At 49.4% G+C, this 22293-nt stretch overlaps 1 protein-coding gene across 2 annotated transcripts in view; it reads left to right on the top strand.

The window, feature by feature from the left end:
• Positions 1-2367: 2367 nt before the first annotated feature.
• NHS (NHS actin remodeling regulator) overlaps positions 2368-22293 on the top strand; it is a 338916-nt gene continuing 318990 nt past the window's right edge. For both annotated transcript variants that reach the window (XM_081794285.1, XM_081794284.1), the window contains exon 1: positions 2368-3553. In XM_081794285.1, the coding sequence (XP_081650411.1) occupies positions 3007-3553 (547 nt within the window). In that variant the 5' untranslated portion in view covers positions 2368-3006. The remainder of the gene's footprint in view (positions 3554-22293) is intronic.

Here is a 22293-nt window from a genome sequence, read left to right as displayed (position 1 = left end):
TTTAAAAAAAAAAATGTTTATTTTTGAGAGAGAGAGAGAAAGAGAGAAAGCAGGGGAGGGCAGAGAGAGAGGGGGACAGAGGATCCAAAGCAGGCTTCCCGCTATCAGCAGAGCCCCATGCGGGGCTCAAACTCAGGAACCTGGAAATCATGACCTGAGCTGAAGTCCGAGGCTTAATTGACTGGGCCACCCAGGTGTGCCCCTTAAAGCTGTGCTTACAAAGCTAACACCTAGTGTCTATTTAGGTGGCGTTACAGACGTATAACAATCACCTTTCTAGAGGCGATTTTATTCGTACCTTACAGCAGACTGAGAGGGAAGGAGCTCAAAAGCCAAAATCAAAGCTTTTAATTTTGAACCAAATGGCTTTGCCAGCACATGACCAGGAGCCCAGGAGATTACAAAGAGAGTTTTCCTTTTCGCATGGTTGAACTGTGCTTTGAATTCATTTTGAAATCTTAACTTCGGTCTATGCTGACCACTTTGGGGCAGACACCAACATCCCTAACCTGTTCTTGAACTTAACTGCCCCCTGGAATCCTCCCCGCTCCTGGGCCTGGAGGAGGATTCCTCCTCCCCTCTTCTTCAGTCTCCTCTGGCGGTGGGCAGGGGCCCTGGGGTCCGGGGCAGGAACTCAACAATGTCCAGAAGCTTCCCTTAGGAGTATCAGCCCCACACCACTCACTGCCTACATCAGGGCTCATCTGGGCCCACTCCACTGGCCCCCTGAGGCTATTAATAGGACACCGCTGGGTGAGGGGGAGTGAGAGGCAGGGCAGACTTGCCACAGGCTTGCTAACTGGATGCCTTTAAAACCCCTCATTGTTCTTTATGCCTCCATTTGTTTAGGGAGGCGTGTGTGGCTTGGCCACCTAGCAGAACTCATGTTCAGAATTTTGAACATATTAACAAGTAAAGCTAAATTTGAAAACAACCAGCTCTAAGCTTTTTAGATTCGCGAGATGAAAAAAAAAAAAAAGAAACTCCTAAAACACCCTTTTCCAAAAATGTTTTCTTTCTTTCACTGTTTGCTTGGAAACAAAATCAAATTTGCAGTTGCAGGAAATGTACGATGACCCCAATGCCCTTTACTTAGACACGTTATTTTGCCATATTCTTTTCTTTGTACGTGGACATTACTGTTATCATTATTCTTGCTGTTACTGAGCCATTTGTGTATACCTTGCAGACATCACGGCTCTTTGCCCCCAAATTCCCACCCTGGATCTTTTACGAACAAGGACATTCCCTTGCCTTTTTTTTTTTTTTTTTTTTTTTTTTTTTGTAAAATAAGAGAAGGGTCTGTTGAAGCCTTTATAACCAAAGTGTGGGCCGGTCCAAAGTGCTGACTGTGGGGCCCTGTGCAGGCTCCCACTAAAGGCAGGGAGAGAGGAGGCACCAGGGCAGGACTGGAGGACTTTATTGTTGCCATAAAACATATTTTTTCCATGTTCTCTTTAGACACATGAAATGAAGGCTGCATTCCCAAGATCTGGCTTGTGGCTTTAGAATAAAAAAAAATATTTTTACAGTATTCTTTTTGGAGGGATGAAAGCATGTGTTTTATTAACATTTCCCAAACTCTTTTTTTAGATTTTAGGCTGACAGCATCCAGCCTGCAGCCCGCTGCAATCGAAATACATGCATTTTTAGAAATTATACCTTTCAGTTAGCTGAAGGGGAAAACTTTCTTCTGGGAATCATCATCTCGCCGATAAAGAACTCTAAAATCCCTGTGTGTGATCAGCACAGTAGGGTAACGCGCAGGTGATCCGGCTTATCTCACCTAACGTGTCAATAAGTTTTGCAAGCAGTTTTCTGGGGCTTTCGCTCATTGGTGGTTTGGGCCTCATTCATGATATTCTTTAGAGACCTGGCCCAGCGCAGGCGGCGGAGAGTTGCCTGGGAAGAGGTATAGACCGCACCCTGGCCACTCTGGGAAGCGCCCGAGCCCCAATACCTCCCAGCGCATCTGTCTCACTGCGCTCACGGAGCCCGGGGCTCTCCGAGGGGCAGCCCAGTTTTTCCTGCTAAGAACCCAAAGGACTTGCTCAGAGCTGGAATTCGGCGAAGCAACTTGCTCCAACACGCCAAATCTGCCGCATCCCCAGTACCCCACCCTCCGGCTTCTGCGCTCGCTACCCACAACCCCAGCCTCAATTTGAGGACTCCCCGCCCCCACCACGCTGAGAGTCTCTATCCTAACCCCTTGGGTGCGAGGAAGTGTCTGCGCGTCGGAGCGCGCCGGGCGCGGCGAGGCCACCAGTGACTCCCAGCGGCCGCACAGGGCGCTGCGCCCCCCTCGCCCCGGCCTCCCTCCGCCCTGCGTCCGCCCCGCCGCCCCCGCGCCGCCTCCTGCGCCCGGGCTGGAGGCGGATTCCTCTCTCCGGGTTTTCAAAGCGCCTTTCCGAAACCTCCTCCCCGCCCGCCCAGAGAGGGAGTGAGATCCCGGGCGCAGTCGCTCCCCGGGGCGGCCGAGGGGCGCGCGGGGAGAGGCCTGCGCCGGGGTACTTTCAAACTGAGGCGCGCGCACACACTCACACCGAGACACGCGCGCACACACACACACACACAGACAGACACACGCACACACACACACACACACACACACACACACACACACACATACACGCCCATTTATATAGGCGGTGGCGGCGGCAGCGGCCGGGGCGGCGGCAGCGAGGCAGGAATGATGGAGCTGAGCCAGCCGACCGGGGTTGGAAGCAAGTGAGGAGAGCCCAGGCGCACCCCCCGGATTTCCGTCCCCGGCTCTTGTCATCCTACCCAGGGAACGGTGCGCCCGGAGGAGGACCAGGTGGACTGATTTACTAGAGGGGCGGGGAAGAGGAGGAGACCAGGTGAACGGAGGAGCCCCCGCGTACCCGGACCGCCCGGTCGCGCCTTTGCCCGACTCCCGCTCCCTTTCCGCCCAGGTGGGCGCGCCCGGTTACCCGCTCGCCAGGGGCTCTTTGAGGAGACCAGAAAGTCGCGGCCCGGCTTCGCGGGATGCCTTTCGCCAAGAGGATCGTGGAGCCGCAATGGCTGTGCCGGCAGCGGCGCCCGGCGCCCGGCCCGGCGGAGGACGCGAACGGAGGCAGCGCCGAGCCGCCGCCGCCCCTGCAGCCGCCCGGCCGACGGGACGAGGCCGTGGCGCCCGGGCCGGAGGATCCTCCCCGTGTGCCCCCCGCGCCACCCGGGCCGCCGCCGCCCGCCCCGACCGACCAGGCGCAGCAGCCGCACGGAGAGGCGCCAGCAGCCGGCGAGGAGAGCGCGGCGGGGGTCGCGGAGGCGGCGGCCGCGGCTGCGGCGGGCGAGGCGTCCTCGGCGGCGGCCGCGGCCGTACTACTCATGCTGGACCTGTGCGCGGTCAGCAACGCCGCGCTGGCCCGCGTCCTCCGGCAGCTCTCGGACGTGGCCCGGCACGCGTGCAGCCTCTTCCAGGAGCTTGAGAGCGACATCCAGCTGACCCACCGCCGCGTCTGGGCGCTGCAGGGCAAGCTCGGTGGCGTGCAGCGCGTCCTCGGCACGCTGGACCCCAAGCAGGAGGCAGTCCGTGAGTACCCGCGCCGTCCGCCCCTCCGCTCCGGCGCCGCACCCTCGCGCCCTCCCCGGTCACCGCAATCCCCGCGCCGCGGCCGCTGCAGCTTGCACCTTACTCTCCCTTCCCCACCCTCCCCTCCTCCGGGACCCACCCCAGCCCTCCTCTGGCTGGGAGTTCGGGCTGGGCTGGAGACAGGGATGCAGTCGCGGCGGGGAGAAAGTTAAAGGGGCGGCCTCGGAACTCGCGGGCAGCCGCGGGCCGAGAGGGAGCGTGTATGGGCACCCGGGAGGTAGGGGGGGTCTGTCATTCATCTCCGGAGCTCATCTACCCCGTCCCTCCCCGGGGGGGGGGGGGGCGGGAGATTGGTGCAACTTCTGTGGTTTCCAGCCTCCCAGCCCCGAGCCCTATGTAGTACCCCCCATGCGTGTTTGGGGGGGCTCGAGGGGTGGCGAGCGTCCTTTAAGGGCTTCTGCCACGCCGTAGGGGTTTTGTCACTCTTACTGTCACCACAGGGTCTGCGCCTAGCCCCGAACTTGTGCCTTGAGCTGGGGTGCGACGCAGCGCGGCGCAGCACGCCTCGCAAGTGAACTCCAAAGCCTCTGCTCCAGCCTTGTGGCCCGGAGGGGCCACGGGGAAGGGCGTGGAGGGAGGAGTGGCCCGGGCCCTGGAGAGATCCATGAGCTCCCTGGGCATCTTTTCGGCACCCGCCAGCGCAGGGTTCCTACTAAATGGCTCTGTGTGCCATCTGCCTTCGGAGCATCCCGGAGGCGTGTCCCCGTTCCCGCCCCCCCCCCCCCCCCGCCACTCCTCCACCGCGTACTGTCACCCAAATCCACCCGCGTGTGGAAGACCCTTGGGCATCTTTGCTGCCCTTTAACTTCACTCTTGCGACACACTAGGGCTCCCACTAAATGTCATTCTGTGTCATCTGCCCTCCCAGAGGCGCTCCGGAGGGTCCGTTGGCGCACGGTGGGTCAAATCAGGCGGCGGCAGAATCCTTTAGGAACGAACCGACGGTGGGCGGGGGCACTAGGCCCGCGCGCCGGTCCTTTGGCGCCTAGTCCGGCTGCGACGCTCCCGGCGAAGGTGATGTCAGCGGCTCTCACTTACATAAGAAGGTTCCCCCGTTGCTGCAGCAGCTGCGCCCGAGCGCGGTGGCCTCGGAGCGCGCGGGGCGGGGGCGCTGTCGCGGCATCCTTCCTCGGGGATTTCCGGGCACCTCTGCCCTGCCACCCAGCCCTGCGTCCTCGCCGACGCTCCCCACTGGCGCACCCCCCCCCCCCCAACAAAAACCCCATTGCGCCGCGCCCCGGGAATTCGCTGCTTTTCTGCAATAACAATAATAATAATAAGCCTAATGAATAAATGATGTGCGCGATCGGTTTTCGAAGCTATAAAAGACCCAGAGTTGGGTTAATGACTGGTTGTTTAAAAGGGCAATTCCGGGATGAGTTCTGGAAAGAATTAGGATTGCCGTAGGCCAAGTCATATTTTACTTCTGGGACTTGAAATGAGCGCTTTAATCCTGCCTCCTTTTTTACCCCAAACCACACAGCAGGGACAAGCCCTTCACTTTCTACAGCGCTGATATCGGGGGAGTGCGGTTGGGGTGAGTGGTGAGTTCACTTCAAAAGAACTGGAGGGAAGTTTTGCAGACTGTTGAGTGGTGCATACATTTCTGTGTGTGGAGGGGGCACATGGCTCCTTCAATTAGATTTCACACAAGTGAAACTCAGTGCTGGGGCAGAATGTGCCCCCTTCTCCCCTCTTTCTTTAGAGACAGTAGTGGGCAGTTATGTATCTGGAATTTAACACAGTCCTTCCAGGTTCTTTTACAGGAGTACAAACTACTGGTTGATGGAGAAAAGAGAGGATTTTTGATGACTATATACCCTTTATATGTATTTATACATGGTTAGATAAATAAAGATGGGGCTAATTAATACCCAGGGATGGGCTTAAAATCTCCTATTTTTTAATTTTTCTAAAACATTGTGTCCACCATCTGTATCCAGATCTCTGTCTTCTTTTGTCCATATAAACTTAGGATGGCATTGTTGTCGTCTGGTGTCATAGAAAACCTAACCTTTGGAAGGAAAGACACCACGTTCTGTGTTTTCGTGTGGGCTTCCTAGCATGCAGACCCAGAGATAAGGATTTCTGTGCAAGGAGTTTCTTTGAGAGCAGATTCCTGGAAGTACAAGGGGGGCGTGCGGAGGTGAGACAGGGAAGGGAGGAAAGTTCATGCATGTTGTGAGTTGGTTACCACTGTGGGCAACTGGGATTCAATCCAGCACCCCCCTCACAAGTGTTCTGCTGAGGGGTGAGGAAGCTTCAGTACTTATGCACCAACTTCTACCCCTCACCGATGGGAAGTAACACTTGGAGCACGAACTCCCTGGCTCCTGGCGCCTGCCCCGTGTGTGTGCTCTGCAGGCTCCTGGGCCAGGTAGACAGTTGCACAAAGCCTGTGTTGTGTACAGGAATGGCTGCGGGGGTCCTCTGGGGAGGGCACAGGGGCTGTGGGTGGACTACCACTGGCATCTACTGTGTGATGCATCTCCCTTCAGCATTGTTCAAGGCTTGGGGCGCCTGGGTGGCGCAGTCGGTTAAGCGTCCGACTTCAGCCAGGTCACGATCTCGCGGTCCGTGAGTTCGAGCCCCGCGTCAGGCTCTGGGCTGATGGCTCGGAGCCTGGAGCCTGTTTCCGATTCTGTGTCTCCCTCTCTCTCTGCCCCTCCCCCGTTCATGCTCTGTCTCTCTCTGTCCCAAAAATAAATTAAAAAAAAAAAAATAAATAAAAAAAAAAAAAAAAAAAAAAAGCATTGTTCAAGGCCTAAGGGAGTTTCAAAGGGAGAGGAAGCCTAAAAATGACCCCTGCTTCCTTTTCTCGGCATTTGAAGGGGTCTGGGTACCTCCATACCCCCTGGATGGCCTTCCCGCCCTGAACACCATCCTATGTCGTCTGCAGGCTGCTTTATCCACGGACAGCTGCTTTCTGTTGCCCTGAGCCAGGCTGGGGTGGTTTTTGCAGGGGTGACCCGATCTGGCATATACGTCAGTGAAGTCACTCAGGAGGCAAGTCTGGAGGCGGCTGGACCAGTTAGACAGGGTGACTGGTGATGGTGGTCAGGACTTGAGAGGTACCTATAGAGATTGTGAAAGGTGGTAGGATTCTGAATTCATGTTGGAAATAGAATTGACAGGATTTATTAATTGGACTGGGTACCAGAGAGGAGAGGAAAAAAAAAATTATTATGGACGACTCCTAGATTTTTTTTGCTCTTAAACAACTTGTAGAAGGGGGTACTGTTTCCAGAAATGGGTAAGGCTAATTAATGGAGGAGTGGATATTTTAGTGTGTGTGTGTGTGTGTGTGTGTGTGTGTGTGTGTGGCACCGTTTTGTATTTTTGCCATGTTATCTTGAGATACCTTATGTGTCTTAGACAATTAGATGTGTGAATTCCACATTCAAAAGAGAGGCCCAGGCTGGAGATGTGAGTACGATATACGGGTAGAGATGGCTGGCAGGCTGCTGAGCTGGTGTGTGTGTGTGTGGGGGGGGGGGGATGGGGTGCTCCTACATGATTACAGCAGGTTTTTCTCAGTGCGGTGCATGGTGGGGTCATCAGCCGAGATGGTGTCAGTGATGTGAGGAGAGAAGGCAGGGTGTTAATGTTGTCTCAGGGAGGGAACACGGACGCAGTAAGGAAGCAGGATTACCTGGCTGTGTTGAGAGCCTTCTGAGATTTATGGTCATAAACTTGAAGTAAGTCCAGCTTTTCAGTCACTAAAACCTGAGACTTTGGAATTACTTCACGAGCCTCGACCCCAAGCCATTCATCCTTAGACATTTTAATATCGTTGGCGTTTTGGTTGCTGTTGATTGTATTTAGTTACTGAGTTTTAAAGTAGGTTTTGTAGTGAAGCTTAACATCCTCATAGAAAAGTGCAGAGACCGTAAGTGTGCAGTTTGGTTAATTTTCACAAAGTGAACAACTCACGTAACCGTCACCCAGATCAAGAAATAAAACGTGGCCGTATCCTGAAACAACCTCCCTTTACCAGTCACTGTCCCCCGCTCCAAAGGTAGCCACTATTCTGACTTCTACCCCCATCAGTTAGATTGTTTTGGCTTTGAACTTTATGTAAGTGGAGTCACATGGTATATACTTTTTGTGTCTAGCACTGTTCCCCCAACATTATGTCTGTAAGATTTCTTCCATGTTGTTACATATACAGTAGATTGTTCATTCTTGTTGCTGAAAAACATTCCGCTGCATGCATGTTCCTCTATTTGTCGATCCATTCTCCTGATGATGGACATTTTGGTTGTTTCTAGTTTAGGGCTATTGCCACAAACATTTTTCTGCATGTGTTTTGATGACCTAATATATCCCCAACTGTTTGGTATATATCTAAGAGTGGAATTGCTGGAGCACAGGGGATGTATATGTTTGGCTTTGGTAGCTACTGCCTACCGTTTTCTAAACCGGTTATACCAATTTGTACTCCCAGAAGTATGTGAAAGTTCCAGTTGCTCCGCATCCTCACCAACACTGGTACTGTCTTTTTAATTGTAGCTACACTGGTGGGTTAGAACAGTAAAGATCTCATTGTGGTTTTAATTTGCATTTCTCTGGTGGCTTGTGAGATTGAGCACCTTTTCGTGTATATTTTTGACCCTTGGGATATGCTGTTTTGTTACCTGTTCGTGGCCTTTGCTCATTTTTCAGTAAGATTTCTTGTGCCTTTTAAAATTGTCTTGTAGATGGTCTTTATATATTGTGGATATATGTCATTTGTGAGCTCTAGGTGTTGCAAATACCTTCTCTAACTCTGTGGCTTGCCTTTTTACTCTCTGAGTGTTATCTTTTGGTGAGCAGAAATTCTTATTTTTTTGTAGTTCAGCTTATCAATCTTTTTCCTTATGGCTAGTGTTTTTTGTGTTCTGTTCTGTTTCTTCTTAAAATCTTTGCCGACCCCAAGGTCATAAAGATATTCTTCTGTGTTATAGAAGTTTTTTGTTTTGCCTTTGTCATTTACAGTCATGAGTCATAGGGCGTTGATAGTTGCAAATGGTGTGAGGTAGGGGGGTCAAGATTAATTTTTTCCATGTCGATGCACAATTAATCCATTGCCACTTAATGAAAAGACTGTCATTTCTCTGTTGCACCGAAGTGACACTTCTGTCATCTAGCGAGTGGATTGATTTTATTTTGTAGCTAGCATTTATTCAGTTGTGCTCTATGTCAGGCCTTGTGCTAGTCATATGAATTACTTATTCAGTCCTCACAATAACTCTGTGAGAGAGCTACTGTTAGTTTCCCACTTTACTGGCGATTAGCAACTTGCTCCAGGTAGCAACAGCTAGAAAATGCTGGAGCCTTGAATTAGGATCCAGGGCTGAGTCCACAAGCTATGCCCCAAGCACTAGACTTTTCTCCCATGCACTGCCACGCAAATCCAGGGGAATTACTATATTAAAATCAAGGCCCTTCTCAATATGCTTCTGTCCACTTGACAAGCTTCATCTCTTGCCCTTCTACCCATTGTCCCTCTCTGTCTTCTCCATCTATTACCCTAATCCAGTCGTACTGAGCTCTTGGGCATTCCCCAACTTGCCAGGCTTTCTCATTCTTCATGCCTATGTGTATACTACTCTTTGCTTCTGGAACATTTCACTGGCTGATTCCTGCCCATCCTTTGATACTCAGCCAACACAGCATCTCCTCCGTGAAGTGGAACCCAGTTCCTTGCCAACCACCTCCCCACCTACAAGTTTTCTAGAACTCTGTGCTAACTTTTAGCTTTTCTCATTCCGAACAGCCACCAGTGTTGGCACTCTGTCTGTATTCCTCCAGCCCTCACCTCACATGCTGAAGGCTGCTTATGGTAAACTCCTGACTCTGCCTGGGGCTTTTTTTCCCTGGCTAATGGACCACGGTTGGTCTTGAATGTAGGGGAAGCCAGAAGTGGCGGTGAGTTAAATGCTCCTGAAGCAGCACTCAACCATTGATGGATGGGGCATTGGTGGACGAATGCCTCAGCTTCCTTGAATGTTATACACCATCTCTCAGGGCACCCCAGTAGGGTTGAGCTCTAGGTGCCCACCGTGCTGACTTGTTTGATAATGCACTGTGTATTCTCGGCCTCCCTTTCTCCATCTCACTGTCTCATTCCCCTGTGGGTGGTTCTTGGGGTTGCTTTCCACATAAACTACTTGAACTTGTATTTACACTCATAGGGTCTGGGGGAACCTGGACCAAAACAATCTGTTTAATTTTTAAACTGTGAGGGCAGAGACATAGGGCTAGGAGTATAGGAGAGGTGATGTTTCTCACTCTTTTTCCTTGAGCTATTTGCCCCAGGATTATTATATTAGCCACATGCCTGGCCCCTCCCAGATGCTCTGCAGTGGGTCCGGAAATAACTTCTTACCCTTTAGGGCAGGTCTTCAGTGCTTCAGGGGTGAGAAGGGGTACAGAAGGAACTCAAGTCTACTGAGATGAAGACACATCCACTCTTTAGTGTTCCATTCGTCAGCCTTTGAGAGTACTGTTTATGGACCTGTGGAATGGGGTCAGCGATGGCCCCTGGGGATCCAAGCTCCCTATTTGAGAAGCATTTCAGCCAGAGCAGAGCGGACACAGAAACTGCTAAACCCAGAAAGATACTAGGAAGTAACACGTTGGGTGAATTCATCATTTTGGGCTCATATGGTAACGCTAATCACGGGTTCATTCTGCTCCTAGAGGGATGATTCTTTCCCCCTCCCCCATTCTGTCTGTTCTACCACTTGCAACACCCCGCCCCCGTCCTTGCAGTGTTGTTTTGGATGTTTCAGCAACTGTGGTTAGATTTCTTTTCCTCCTGTCTGCTCAGCGAGCTTCTCTGATGCGTTATGAGATCCTAACAGCTCCATTGAAAGCTGCTTTTAAATCCATCATGGAACAACTGAGAAGAAAGCAATCTTTCAAAGGTTAATAATTCATGGTTGTAATTTCCTCATAACTAGTAACAGCAACACATTTCTTTCTAGACTTTCCTTGCTATACTGGATTGGGCTTTTAAATCAAAACTATTGAACCGCTTTACCTAGGAAATCCTTGAGATTCTGTGGGGCTGAGAATGCTAAGACGGTAACAAAAAAGATTTTTTTTTTCTTCCTGTTTGTGGAGGCCTTTCCCACATAATGCCGTCAGGAAAGTGTAAATTCCACATAAGCTCTCAGAAATGTCTCCAGTCTCAGAGCTTCTGGTCTACCTTTAATAGGCATTACCTTTAAATTGCAATGACATATGAAATCTCTTCTATCGTCTGAGTCTTAAGAATTCATTGACTTCATATAATGCTTTTAAATTTTAGGGACAGAGACAATTTTAAATGTGATTGGAATTTTGTTTTGACAGCTCAATTTTATTTCTTTTTCCTTTATTTTTACTATTAAAAATCATGGAACACAAGATTTTGTAGGACACTGTACTTAGAAATCATAGGAAGAGTATGCCTGGAACAAACCATCAATCACAAAAATTCCTCAAAGTTCTTTTTGCATCAAGAATTCCTCATGAATCACATCTTAATAATAAGTGAAATAAAAAATAATGAGGGGGGCACCTGGGTGGCTCAGTGGGTTAACATCTGACTCTTGATTTTGGCTTAGGTCATGATCCCATGGTTTGTGGGATCGAGCCCCACATAGGGCTCCCTGCTGAGCATGGAACCTGCTTAAGATTCTCTGCCTGTCCTCTGCTTGCGCTCGCGCTCTCTCAATAACTAACTAAATAAATAAATATGAGATGGGAGTGGTTTCTAAATGTAAGGCTCTCATTCTAAGATCTAAATTTGTGGAAACAAGGATTTGGAAAGCCCTTCAACCACACTGCAAGCCCACAAAGGGCAGAGTTCCCGTCTAGCTCGTCATTGTGAATGACTAAGACAGGCACGGTCCAGTTTTGTTTCTGACGTTAATGTCCACTGCTCAATTCCCTAATGAACATGAGAAGGTTAGGGTGTACTGAAACAGGAATCTGAAGACATGGGCGTCCATATGCTGAAAGATGACTTAACTGTGAAGTACCTAAGTCCTTCGATGTGAAATTAACCAAGAATAAAATGAATTTAACAAGAATTGGAGAATCTTGGGATTCTCAGAGTTGGGAAAGGCCCGAGCACCTATCAAATCCAACCTCCCATCGAGGGTTGCAGGGCACAAGTGGACCCGTTCCTTTCTTCGTTTGAACACTCTGCTGGACTGAGGTGGCCCAGTGGCCCTTGTTGTTTTAACCATTGCAGGGCATTGTTGCCGCATTATTGCTCTTAGGGCCCGCAAACTTCCCTTTCCGGCGGCAGTTGTTTTACACGGGGTTTCCTCTACTCCATTGTGCGCTTGGTATTTTGAACTTAAATTTCACAAGACTCCCCCATTGTCTCTGTTCAATTGAATCTTGCTTGCCTTGCTCTTTCATTTCCAATCAGTGGTGATGGTTTAAAATCTTGATGCAATGTGTCAGCTACTGCCCACAGCATTTTGCTCTCTGCAGACATAAACATGATTCTAGCCCGTCATCCACATCTTTGATAAAATGATTGTTCAGATGGACTCAGGGCCAGAGTCGGTTGGCAGGCAGTACCGTCAGTGTCCCTCCGAGATGATGTCTGTCAATCACCATTCCTTGGGTACCATTGTTGCAGCCGCCACAGATGCACCCCCCACCTTCCCATTCAAACCACATTTCTTCACCTTGCCCACAAGATTTACCATCACGAGCGACTGTCAAATGGTTTGCTGAAATCAAGATACCATATGTCTGTAGCATTCCTTTGATCTCCCCATCTAATAGCCCTACTCAAAAGGGAACTGAGGTTAGTTTGGCTCAAACGGGACTCACAGCCATCAGAGGGGCCCTTTAAATGTTCTTACAGAGAATGGATAAAGAGTTTATTTTGGGGACTCTGGTGTTTTGGCCATAGGATGACCACAGCATTGGACTGCAAGGGGACTTTCTGGGTCCTAGGGTCGATTTCTCTGACTCCAAGACACTTGGTTTGTGAAAGGCAGAGAATCAGAGTGCTTATCTCTTTCTTTTAGGACCCCCCGGGGGAACCTCGTGTCCTTGTTCTCTGTTCTGAGGGAAAGGTCTGGAGTTCATGCATGACCTTTGGCGTTTGCTTAGGCTCCGTTTGAGTAAGTTTGGCGAGCGTCCGGGTTATCTAATTGTTGAGAAGCAAGTGAGTATGTGGTTAAGAGTGCAGGCTCTGGAGTCAGACCACGAGGGCTCAAATCCCAGCTCCACCCCTTCAAAGCTGTGTGACTTTGGACAATTTCTCGAATTGTTTTTCTTGGTCTATTATGGGATGGAGGTACCAAGAGTACTTCCTGGCATCCGGTTGTTGACAGGATCGAAGGAGTCAAGGTGTACGGGCACTGAAAACTGTGCCTGGCACGTGATGAGCCCCTGGTCATTATTGGGTGTCCTTTCCTTGGCGCTGTAATTGGAGCGTGCAGAGTGGGAGGCGCGTGGTCATTTTTTCCAGGTAGGTGAACCTTGTGCCTAAGTCTGTGAGATGCTGGGTCAGGGGAAGGAGACAGCCGGCCAAACAGCGCAATGTCCCTGTGCACGGTCAGCGAACTATTAAGATTTCTATGCTCTTTGGGGGCTCTTTTGGTTATGCAGGGAAGTACAGAAATAAACAAAATTTGACCGATGCTCTTATTATTTAGATTCGTTCATTTATTATAGGCCAGGCACTCTTCTAGGCACTGGAGTTTCATCAGTGAGCAAGACATTACAAAGAGCTTTCGGCAGAGAGAGAAAAACCATAAAGAACAAACTTCACCCCTTTAAGGAGATTACAAAGCCTTTTAGGAGGCTGTGTTAGGGGCCAAAAAGAAACTGAGGGCCAGCCAGAGGACTCGAACCTGACAAGGTTTGTGGTGTGGGGTTGCTATTTTCATTTTTTATTTTAATTTTTTTTTTTTGAGGTAGGCTCCGTGCCCAGTGTGGAGCCCCACGTGGAGCTTGAACTCACGACCCTGAGAACGGGACCTGAGCCGAGATGGAGAGTCAGTTGCTCAACCAACAGAGCCACTCGGGTACCCGGAGTTGCTGCTTTTCAAGCAGCACGGAGGGAGCAGCCTTTGAGCCCAGGTCAGAAAGAGCTGGAGGAAGAGGGCTCTGGCAGAAGGAAGCGGGGCTGGTACAAAGGCCCTGAGGCGAGAGCATGCTTGGCTTGGTGAAGGGATGGCAAAGGGGCCGGCCCGTGTGGTGGATGTGGCGTAAGGAGAAGAGTGGGAGAAGAGGGGGGAGGCCAGGGAGGAGGGGCAGAGGGTGCTTCATGGAGGGTCTTGTAGGCCGTTTTGAGGCCTTTTACTCTGAGTGAAATGGGGCCTCAGTGGAGTGTTTTAAGCCTAGGAGTAGCAGCACTGACTTAGAGTTGGAAGGGGTCACCGGCTCTTGGGACTGGAGAAGGCTGCGGGGAGGCAGGGCTAGAAGCAGAGGGAGCAAGTAGGAGGCGGCTGCAGCTTTCCTGGTGAGAGAGACGGAGGTGGTTTGGCGGAAGTCATGAGAAGTGGTTGGATCCACTTTAGAGCTGTTGACATTTTTTGATTCATGTTTTAGGGCTAGGCAATGCGACCCATACAGAAGGGCATAAAATTGAAGGGGAAAGGAAAACTCTCCTCCCCTCTTACCCTGCCAGACGCGCTTCAAAGGAAACCATGTTACAACGTCTTCCAGTCCTTCTAGGAGCGCGAGCAAATTCTCACATATGTCAAATGCCTTTTGTAAAGCCACTTCTGAATGTCGAGGGAGTCGGCGCTTCCAGAGCCTTGTTGATTAATCATATTTTGCTGCCTTGGACGATTTTAAAAGGTGTTCTAACTGAGACCTAAAAAAAAAAAAAAAAAAACCTCAAATAAAATCAAGGTCTACTTTCCATACCGTCCAGTGTGTGGTTTGATGAGTTTTAACAACTGTATTCACCTGTGCGACCCACACCCCTATTAAGATACAGACTATTTCCGCGCTCCAGATGGATAATGCTCGTTTGAGTTAGGAGAGCAGTGTTTGAACTCGGGTGCCCTCACCCCAGCCCCTGCCAGGCCTGTTGTATGACTATGGGCATGGAAGAAAATGTTTCCACACGGCTTCAGGGCTCTCCTGGAGGATCCGACTCAGTTTGGAACGGTGGCGTTTCCTCACTTTGGCCTGATGGCGCTGGCTGTCGATAACATCTTGGTGCTGAGCTGTAGGCAGGATCGGGGCGGAGGGATCAGAATCTGGCCTCAGAGGCCACGGGATTTGCTTAGAAGTAGGAGTTTTTGGGGCGCCTGGGTGGCTCAGTCCGTTGAGCGTCCGACTTCAGCTCGGGTCATGATCTCACGGTCCGTGAGTTCGAGCCCCACGTCGGGCTCTGTGCTGACAGCTCAGAGCCCGGGGCCTGTTTCAGATTCTGTGTCTCCCTCTCTCTCTGACCCTCCCCCGTTCATGCTCTGTCTCTCTCTGTCTCAAAAATAAATAAACGTTAAAAAAAAATAAAAAAAAAAAGAAGTAGGAGTTTTTCTTAAGATAAAGCTAAAATAACATTTTAAGGGACGTGAAAAAAAGGACCTTGTTCACCTTGGGCCAATTTGGAAGTGGCGGGGGGTACTGATTTGTACATGTGTTTTCAGCCAATGCTGATGCTCGAAGCCTGGGTGGAGGGTGACCAAAGTTTTTGAAAATCTGATTTCTGATTATTCTGTCTGAGTGCATCTAGACCTGTGAAATAAGAAGCCCCGTTCTGGAGTTCACCTACTCTTGATTTTGAGTGCTAGACGTCTGAGGGAGCAAAGAGGAGACACGACGGCCAGTGAGACATAATGTTCATTAGAATTTAATATCAATATTTATGTTTCTCTCCAGCATGCATCTGGACTCTGTTCCTCGAGCCTGTATTTATATTTTAATAATGCAAGTAAAGCTGTATTTTCCTTTTTAACTTCGCATCAGAGTTCTGCTGCCTCAGCCAGCCCCTCCTCACCCCTGCAGAGCTTCAGCAGCAAGATGGCGCGTGTTTATGGAGAGTTGGATTCTAGAGATGAACTTCGGGGTTGGGGGCGGAGGCGGCCGGTGCAGCACAAATAACTACCGCAGAAATCCTTTTCCCTGTGAGAAGTCCTGGGGCTTTTTGCTTCACGAACAGGAACTTTAGAGTTTGGGGCGGTGTGGGGGAAAGTGGACAAACCGAGACGAGACCCCGGGAAGGACACCGTGGAAGGTTTCCTGAGTTTCACTTGGGTTAAATGCCTTCAGTGTGAGAGAAGAGATGTTGGAAGTCGGCTCAGGTATCAGATGTCACGAGTGCTCATCTGGCAAAGTTTTAGCCTCTGCTAATTAAAACTAATCCAATTGCACGAAGAAAAATACATTGCATAAGGTTGCCACTTGTGTGGCTTTATTTTAACTCTTTGCCCCACACCCTAAGACCAGTGAACCTCAGGCTGGTGATGGGGGGGGGGATGAGATGATGAGAAGTGGGGTTCACTTCCAAGTACACTGGAGAAAAGACAGCGAGTGGGGCGAGCTATTAAGAGTATCGGCTCGGCAGTGCGCATTTGAAGCCCTCTTGGGTTTTCTTGATTTGTCACCTCAAAGGCTTTAATGGCCGTTGAGTGAGAAGGAAGGTTAAAAAGACAAAAGCAAAAAAACCCCAGAGAGACGCTTCACTTTGTCACCTTGTAGTTGTCTTTCCAAGTTGCTCTGCGTGTCTTCTGTGGCCTGGTCAGCGTGGTTCAAGGTTTGTTCCCCAAGGGATGGGAATTTTGTCGTGATCGCAGGCTGTGGTCCTCATCCTGCTCACTTTTCTGGAAGTATATGTTGGCCTTTGATCCTCTCAGTCCCACCACTTGCCAGCTGTGGAATCTTAGACACATTCGTAGCTTCTGTGCCGTAGTTTCCTTCCCTGTGAGATGGGGACACCGTCAGTACCCCCCACGGAGAACCGTGGTAAAGATGAAGTGAGTCCGCCTGTGGATGGCGTGGCACCGTGTGGCGCATACACCGAAAACCCAGTGAGGGCTAAGAGCTGTAGGCCACGGGGGCCACCATTTTCGTCGCTGTTTTCATCATGATTATTATCACGGGCTTGGGTAAAGGAAATAGGTATAAAAGTGGGTAAAACCCACCCCCTGTGGCTCCTCAACCACCGTAAATATTGTGGCCAGGTGGACGTGTGGTAAAAATGAGGACCGAAGAACGCCACCCTGCTTTCTGGCCTGGCTGGCCTAACTCCTGTCGTGGAGCTCTGCGAGAACAATTTAGCGTCTGGCAGCCATTAGGCCCTCACTCTCGGGGGGCATGGACTTCTACTGATGGCGGGGAAGGCCTGGCTTAGGATGTGTGCTGTTGTGGAAGTGGTGCCGAGTGTGGACACCCACGCCCTTGCTTTCTGGAACCGTACGCGTCTTCTCCTATAATGACACGTCCAGGCCTTCGTCTTCTGCTCACTGTAGTCAGACAGTGGAACAGCTAGCGGAAGAGAGGAGATGCTAGGTCTGGGCAGACCGTGGCAGAGAATGCCTCAGCTGTTCGCCGGCACTTCCCATTCCTCCCTGGGCACACAGCCAGACTACATTTCCCAGCCTCCCTTGCAGGTAGGTTGAGCCATGTGACTGAGTTCTGTCCAATGGATGTGGGAGACAGAGGTCGTTGCTTTGCCCTAGGATGGATGTATAAAAGCTCCTGCATAATCCCCGGCAGTTTATTTCTTCTTCACTCTGCTGGCGGCGCGCAGAGGGTTCAGCAGAGGACCCCGAGGCCCTTAGGGATGGTAGGGCCACCACTGGGTCCCTGAATCCACGTGGAAGGCTGTCTGCCAACACCTGATCAGACTTCGCATGAGGGAGAAGTATTCTTCCATTTAGGAGCTCTTTGGTATGGCACTTGGCGTCAGCGGACCCGAACTAACACGGAGGTACAGTGCAGGGAGGAAAAAGGACTGCTTTTCCTGAAAATGCACAGATGGTGAAAATACTCCCAAGTATTTGGTGTTCTGTAACTGAACAAAAGAAGCGCTAAACCGTAGGATCTTTTTCTGAGAGGCGTAGAGCATTTCTGTGTGTGTGACCAGAGCAGTGTGGCGGCTTTCCTCAAGTAAGCAAATGGATATAAAAACTTGTTGACAAAGTTCCAGCTTCTAGAGAAACGTGGCTATCTGGAACCAAAAGAATTCTCTCTCTCTCTCTCTCTCTCTCTCTCTCTCTCTCTCTCTCCCCCTCTCCCCCTCTCCCCCTCTCCCCCTCTCCCCCATGTGTAAATGATGTACGTATAGTCGTAAAACTTCAAAGATATGGTTATAACACAAATATAGAAATGTGCACAAATCCTGACTGTACGGCTCAAGGAATCCTCAGAAATTGGACACCCCTCGGTAGCCAGGCCCTGGAACAAGAAACAACATTTGCAGCCTTCTAGACATCATGCCAATGTTCCCGTCCAATCGTACCTTCCCGGCGGTAGCCATTGCCCTGACTTCTAATAGCACGGATTATTTTGGCTGATTTGGCTTTTATGTGCTTTTTTTATATCTGGATTTTTCCCCCTCAAAATTATATTTACGTGACCCATTCGCACTGTCGCATGGAACTGTAGTTTTTATTTTCATCGCCATATAGTATTCCTTCCGACAGATATACCATGGCTCATTTGTCTGTTCTATTAATGGGCATTTCCATGACTTTCAGTTTTAGCTCTTTTGAATGATGTTGCTGTGAACATCCAGGTTCCTGCCTTTTGGTGAGCATACCTGCAGATCTCTGTCTGGTAAAAACTCCCTCCCTTGTAGCTTTACAAAACTTTCTCCCTCGACAAGACACTTCAGGGCCGCGACAGTGACTGTTCTCGTTCCTTGTCCTTTGCCTTCTAGACTAAGCAAAAGTTTTGCTGTGTTTTTCCGTAATGTAAAGATTATCACTGATCCTTAGTGGCAACGTTTTGATGTCTAAAATGGAGGAAATGTGATCTACTTAAAAAGACCTTTCTTCCCCCTCTCTTTAAATTAAAGCATAGTTATGGGGCCTTTTGATTCTCAGACAAGGGCTCTTAACAAAGCCATGTTTCAAATCACTCGCAAACTCCATGTAATCGGAGTTTGACGTTGGAATCTTTATTGGCGCTGCTTCAGCTCTTTGTGAGGAGGATCCTTTCAGATTTTCAAATTGCTTCCGTTCCTGGGGTTGGGAATGGAGGAGGAAGACCGGTGCGTTCTCTAATCACTTGGCTGGATTAGCCTTAGAGCTACAGAGAGTTGCCTTCTCTGATTGCCCCAACCCTCAAAATTTTATGCAAAATCGAGGCAAAGCAGAACACTTCCTCAGAAGGGCAACAGACAAAGAGGAGGGGAGGCTTTTCTGTCTCCCTGAGAGGGTTTATTCCGGTTCTTCTTTGCTTTCAGGGCCTCGGATATCTGATCCACAAAGTAGCAACCCCGGCTAGATGGAGCTTTGTGGATTCTGGGGGTTGAAACAGCCTCCAGCGAATTCTAAAACTGCCCACAGGACTTTGTTTCAAACCCCTGGCCGAGGCTCAGCTTCCCAGACCCCTGCACCCCAGCGCCCCAGGCCTCTTCCCTGCTTGGTCTGAAATGACGTGATTGGAGAATTGAAGGGTGAATGTTTCGGCACGGGCCTTCCCCTCCAAGTATCCTGGGAATATCTGAGACCTCTTTGAGGGCCAGGCAGCCCCGCGGCTACCTTGTGTTTTGGTGGAATGTTGGGTTCACTTTGGGTGTGAAGGCGTGGGGAGCCTCTGCAGCTGAATCTGAAAGAGTGACACTCAGCTGGGCCTTGGAGAGTGGGGTTTTATAATAAATTTGAACGTGGCTTTAAACTTTACTTTGCTTCATTCTTTTTCCTAACTAGAGGATAGGTGAGCTGATTTTTTCCATGAGGGAACCGCTTTGGACCATTAACCAGATTTTCTTCAAATGTAGAGACTTGACTTCTCGCTTTTAACAACGAGAGGCCTAGTGAGACAGCTCTATGAAGTTGCAGGTGGGGAGAGGGGGGCGGAGGATATGCTTTTCTTTACCCACCAGGTGTGAAATGCAAAAGAGCTTTATGCAGAACAAGAGGCCTTTAAGAATCCAGACATACTCTGAAAACCTGAGTATCTCTTGCCTAAATCTACTACGTGTGGATGGCCGATGGCCGAGAGCACAGCCTACAGCTGTTTCTTTCTCACCCCTTTGGCTTTTTCCTGCAGCCAACCCTGCCCCCAGTTTTTGGAAGATGGCTGAATTTTTGTCTTAGAGGACTGTTGTCAAGGGGATTCTTCTAAAGAGGTTCAGGCGGACGTGGAGAGGATTGGAGTGCGTGCGCGCACACACCTCTAAACTTACTGCGTGGATGTTTTCTGTGACTCTCGTCTCGTGTTATTTCACAAGCCCCTCAAAAGCCCGTGCTGCAAACACATGCTTTTGGTACATGAGGAAACAGAGGCCCCGCCAAGTGGCTTTGAGAGCACACTGTTGACACTTGGAATCCAGGACTCAGTGGGGCTCTCGTCCGCAGTTTGGGGCTCCACCTGCTTTCCTCAGGGGCTCTCCACGCACACACGCTTCCTCCCACCCCTACCACCTTAGCACCGCTGGGTAGCCTTCTGCCTCCCGGTTTATGATGGGGAAACAGACGTAGAAGAAAAGACCCAAGGACGGTGTCCAGGTGGGTCCTTGGATGTTCAGAAGGGCTAGGGTTGGGACCTTTGGACGAGAAAGCCCACGAATCAAGAAGTACCCACTGTGTGTCTGGCACAGACACGCGGCCGTGTTAGATGTTCACACGTGTAACGGGCAAGGCAGTAGCTGCATGTCTGGCTGTAACTGATTAGTTGTCTATTTGTAACCTAGTAGTTTGGGGGAACGCGCCGATTGTGTGAAATAAGTTGGTCGCTATAGCAGGAGTCAGTTTATACATCAAGGCCTTTGCTATGAAAACGCAAAGGTTCACCTTGTGGATACAGAGGTTTCCCTTCTAGCTCAGGGGTCGGCCTTCTCTCTTCTATGGTGTTGCTTGAAGGCTGATGTGCATTAATGGTGGGTGACCTCCATTCAGATTACTAATCACCCCAAATTGAAATAAATTGCCTCCCCCCCCCCTTTATTCGAATAGGCCAAAATGAAAAGATGATGGTCAGATTTGGGGCGGGAATGAAGATGGGGTGAGCATGAGGGTACCTTCAGACACTGCTGATGGAAGCGTGATGAGGTATACCTTTTCTGGGAAACAGTTGGCCTTTAGGGAATTAATACACAAAACAACTGTATACCAGAGATCTCACTTCAGAATTTAACCTAAGAAAATCCCTGGAAGAGCAAAATTAAAATGCATAGATGCTTTACCTTTGCTTATGATGAAGAAATATTGGGAATATCCCTAAATGATTAATGGTAGAAAATTGGTTGAATAAGCAACATGACTACAAATTGGTACAGCGAAATACTCTACAGCAGATTACTGCATGTTTGTTAAGATGCAGGAATATGGAAAATGTCTGGAAGGATATATAATAAATCAGTATTAGAATTAAAAAAAAATGTTTATTTATTTTTGACAGACCCAGAGAGGCAGAGCATGAGTCGGGGAGGGGCAGAGACAGAGGGAGATACAGAATCTGAAGCAGGCTCCAAGCTTTCAGCGCACAGGACTTGAACTCACGAACCGTGAGATCATGACCTGAGCCCAAGTCGGACGCTCAACTGACTGAGCCACCCGGCCGCCCCACAAATCAGTGTTTCTAAAATAAGTTTTGATCATGATCCACAGTGTGCAATACATTTTACATTTGTGGCCCCAGTAGATGCAAGTCTCTGAAACAATGGTTTTATTAACAATACTTGCTTCTCTCTTTTTATTATTATTTAAAACATTTTTTAAATTTACATCCAAATTAGTTAGCATATAGTGCAACAATGATCTCAGGAGTAGATTCCTTAATGCCCCTTATCTGTTTAGCCCATCCCTCCTCCCACACCCCCTCCAGTAACCCTCTGTTCTCCATATTTAAGAGTTTCTTATGTTTTGTCCCACTCCCTGTTTTTATATTATTTTTGTGTCCCTTCCCTTATGTTCATCTGTTTTGTCTCTTAAAGTCCTCATATGAGTGAAGTCATGTGATATTTGGCCAACCGACACATGAAAAAATGCCCAACATCACTCATCATCAGGCAAATACAAATCAAAACCACAATGAGATACCACCTCACACCTGTCAGAAGGGCTAACATTCACAACTCACGAAACAACAGATGTTGGTGAGGATGTGGAAAAAAGGGGGACGCTTTTGCACTGTTGGTGGGAATGCAAACTGGTGCAGCCACTCTGGAAGACAGTATGGAGGTTCCTCAAAAAACTAAAAATAGAACGACCCTACGACCCAGCAATGGCACTACTAGGCATTTATCCACGGGATCCAGGGGTGCTGTTTCGAAGGGACACATGCACCCCCATGTTTCTAGCAGCACTATCAGCAACAGCCAAAGTATGGAAAGAGCCCAAATGTCTATCGACGGATGAATGGATAAAGAAGATGTGGTTTATATATACAATGGAGTGTTACTTGGCAATCAAAATGAATGAAATACTTGCTTTGCTCTATGCGATGCATTCCGGTATATGTATTTTTCTTTTCTTTATCATCCAATCTTATCCCATCCTTCCCTACACTGTCCTACTTCACTCCAATTCTACCCCTTTTCTCCTTTCTTCTGT

This window comes from Panthera onca, chromosome X (assembly GCF_046562875.1).
Source record: "Panthera onca isolate mPanOnc1 chromosome X, mPanOnc1 haplotype 2, whole genome shotgun sequence".
NCBI lineage: Eukaryota > Metazoa > Chordata > Mammalia > Carnivora > Felidae > Panthera > Panthera onca.
The sequence above is the reverse complement of the archived record's forward strand: the minus strand, read 5'-3'. Positions and strand labels throughout refer to the sequence as shown.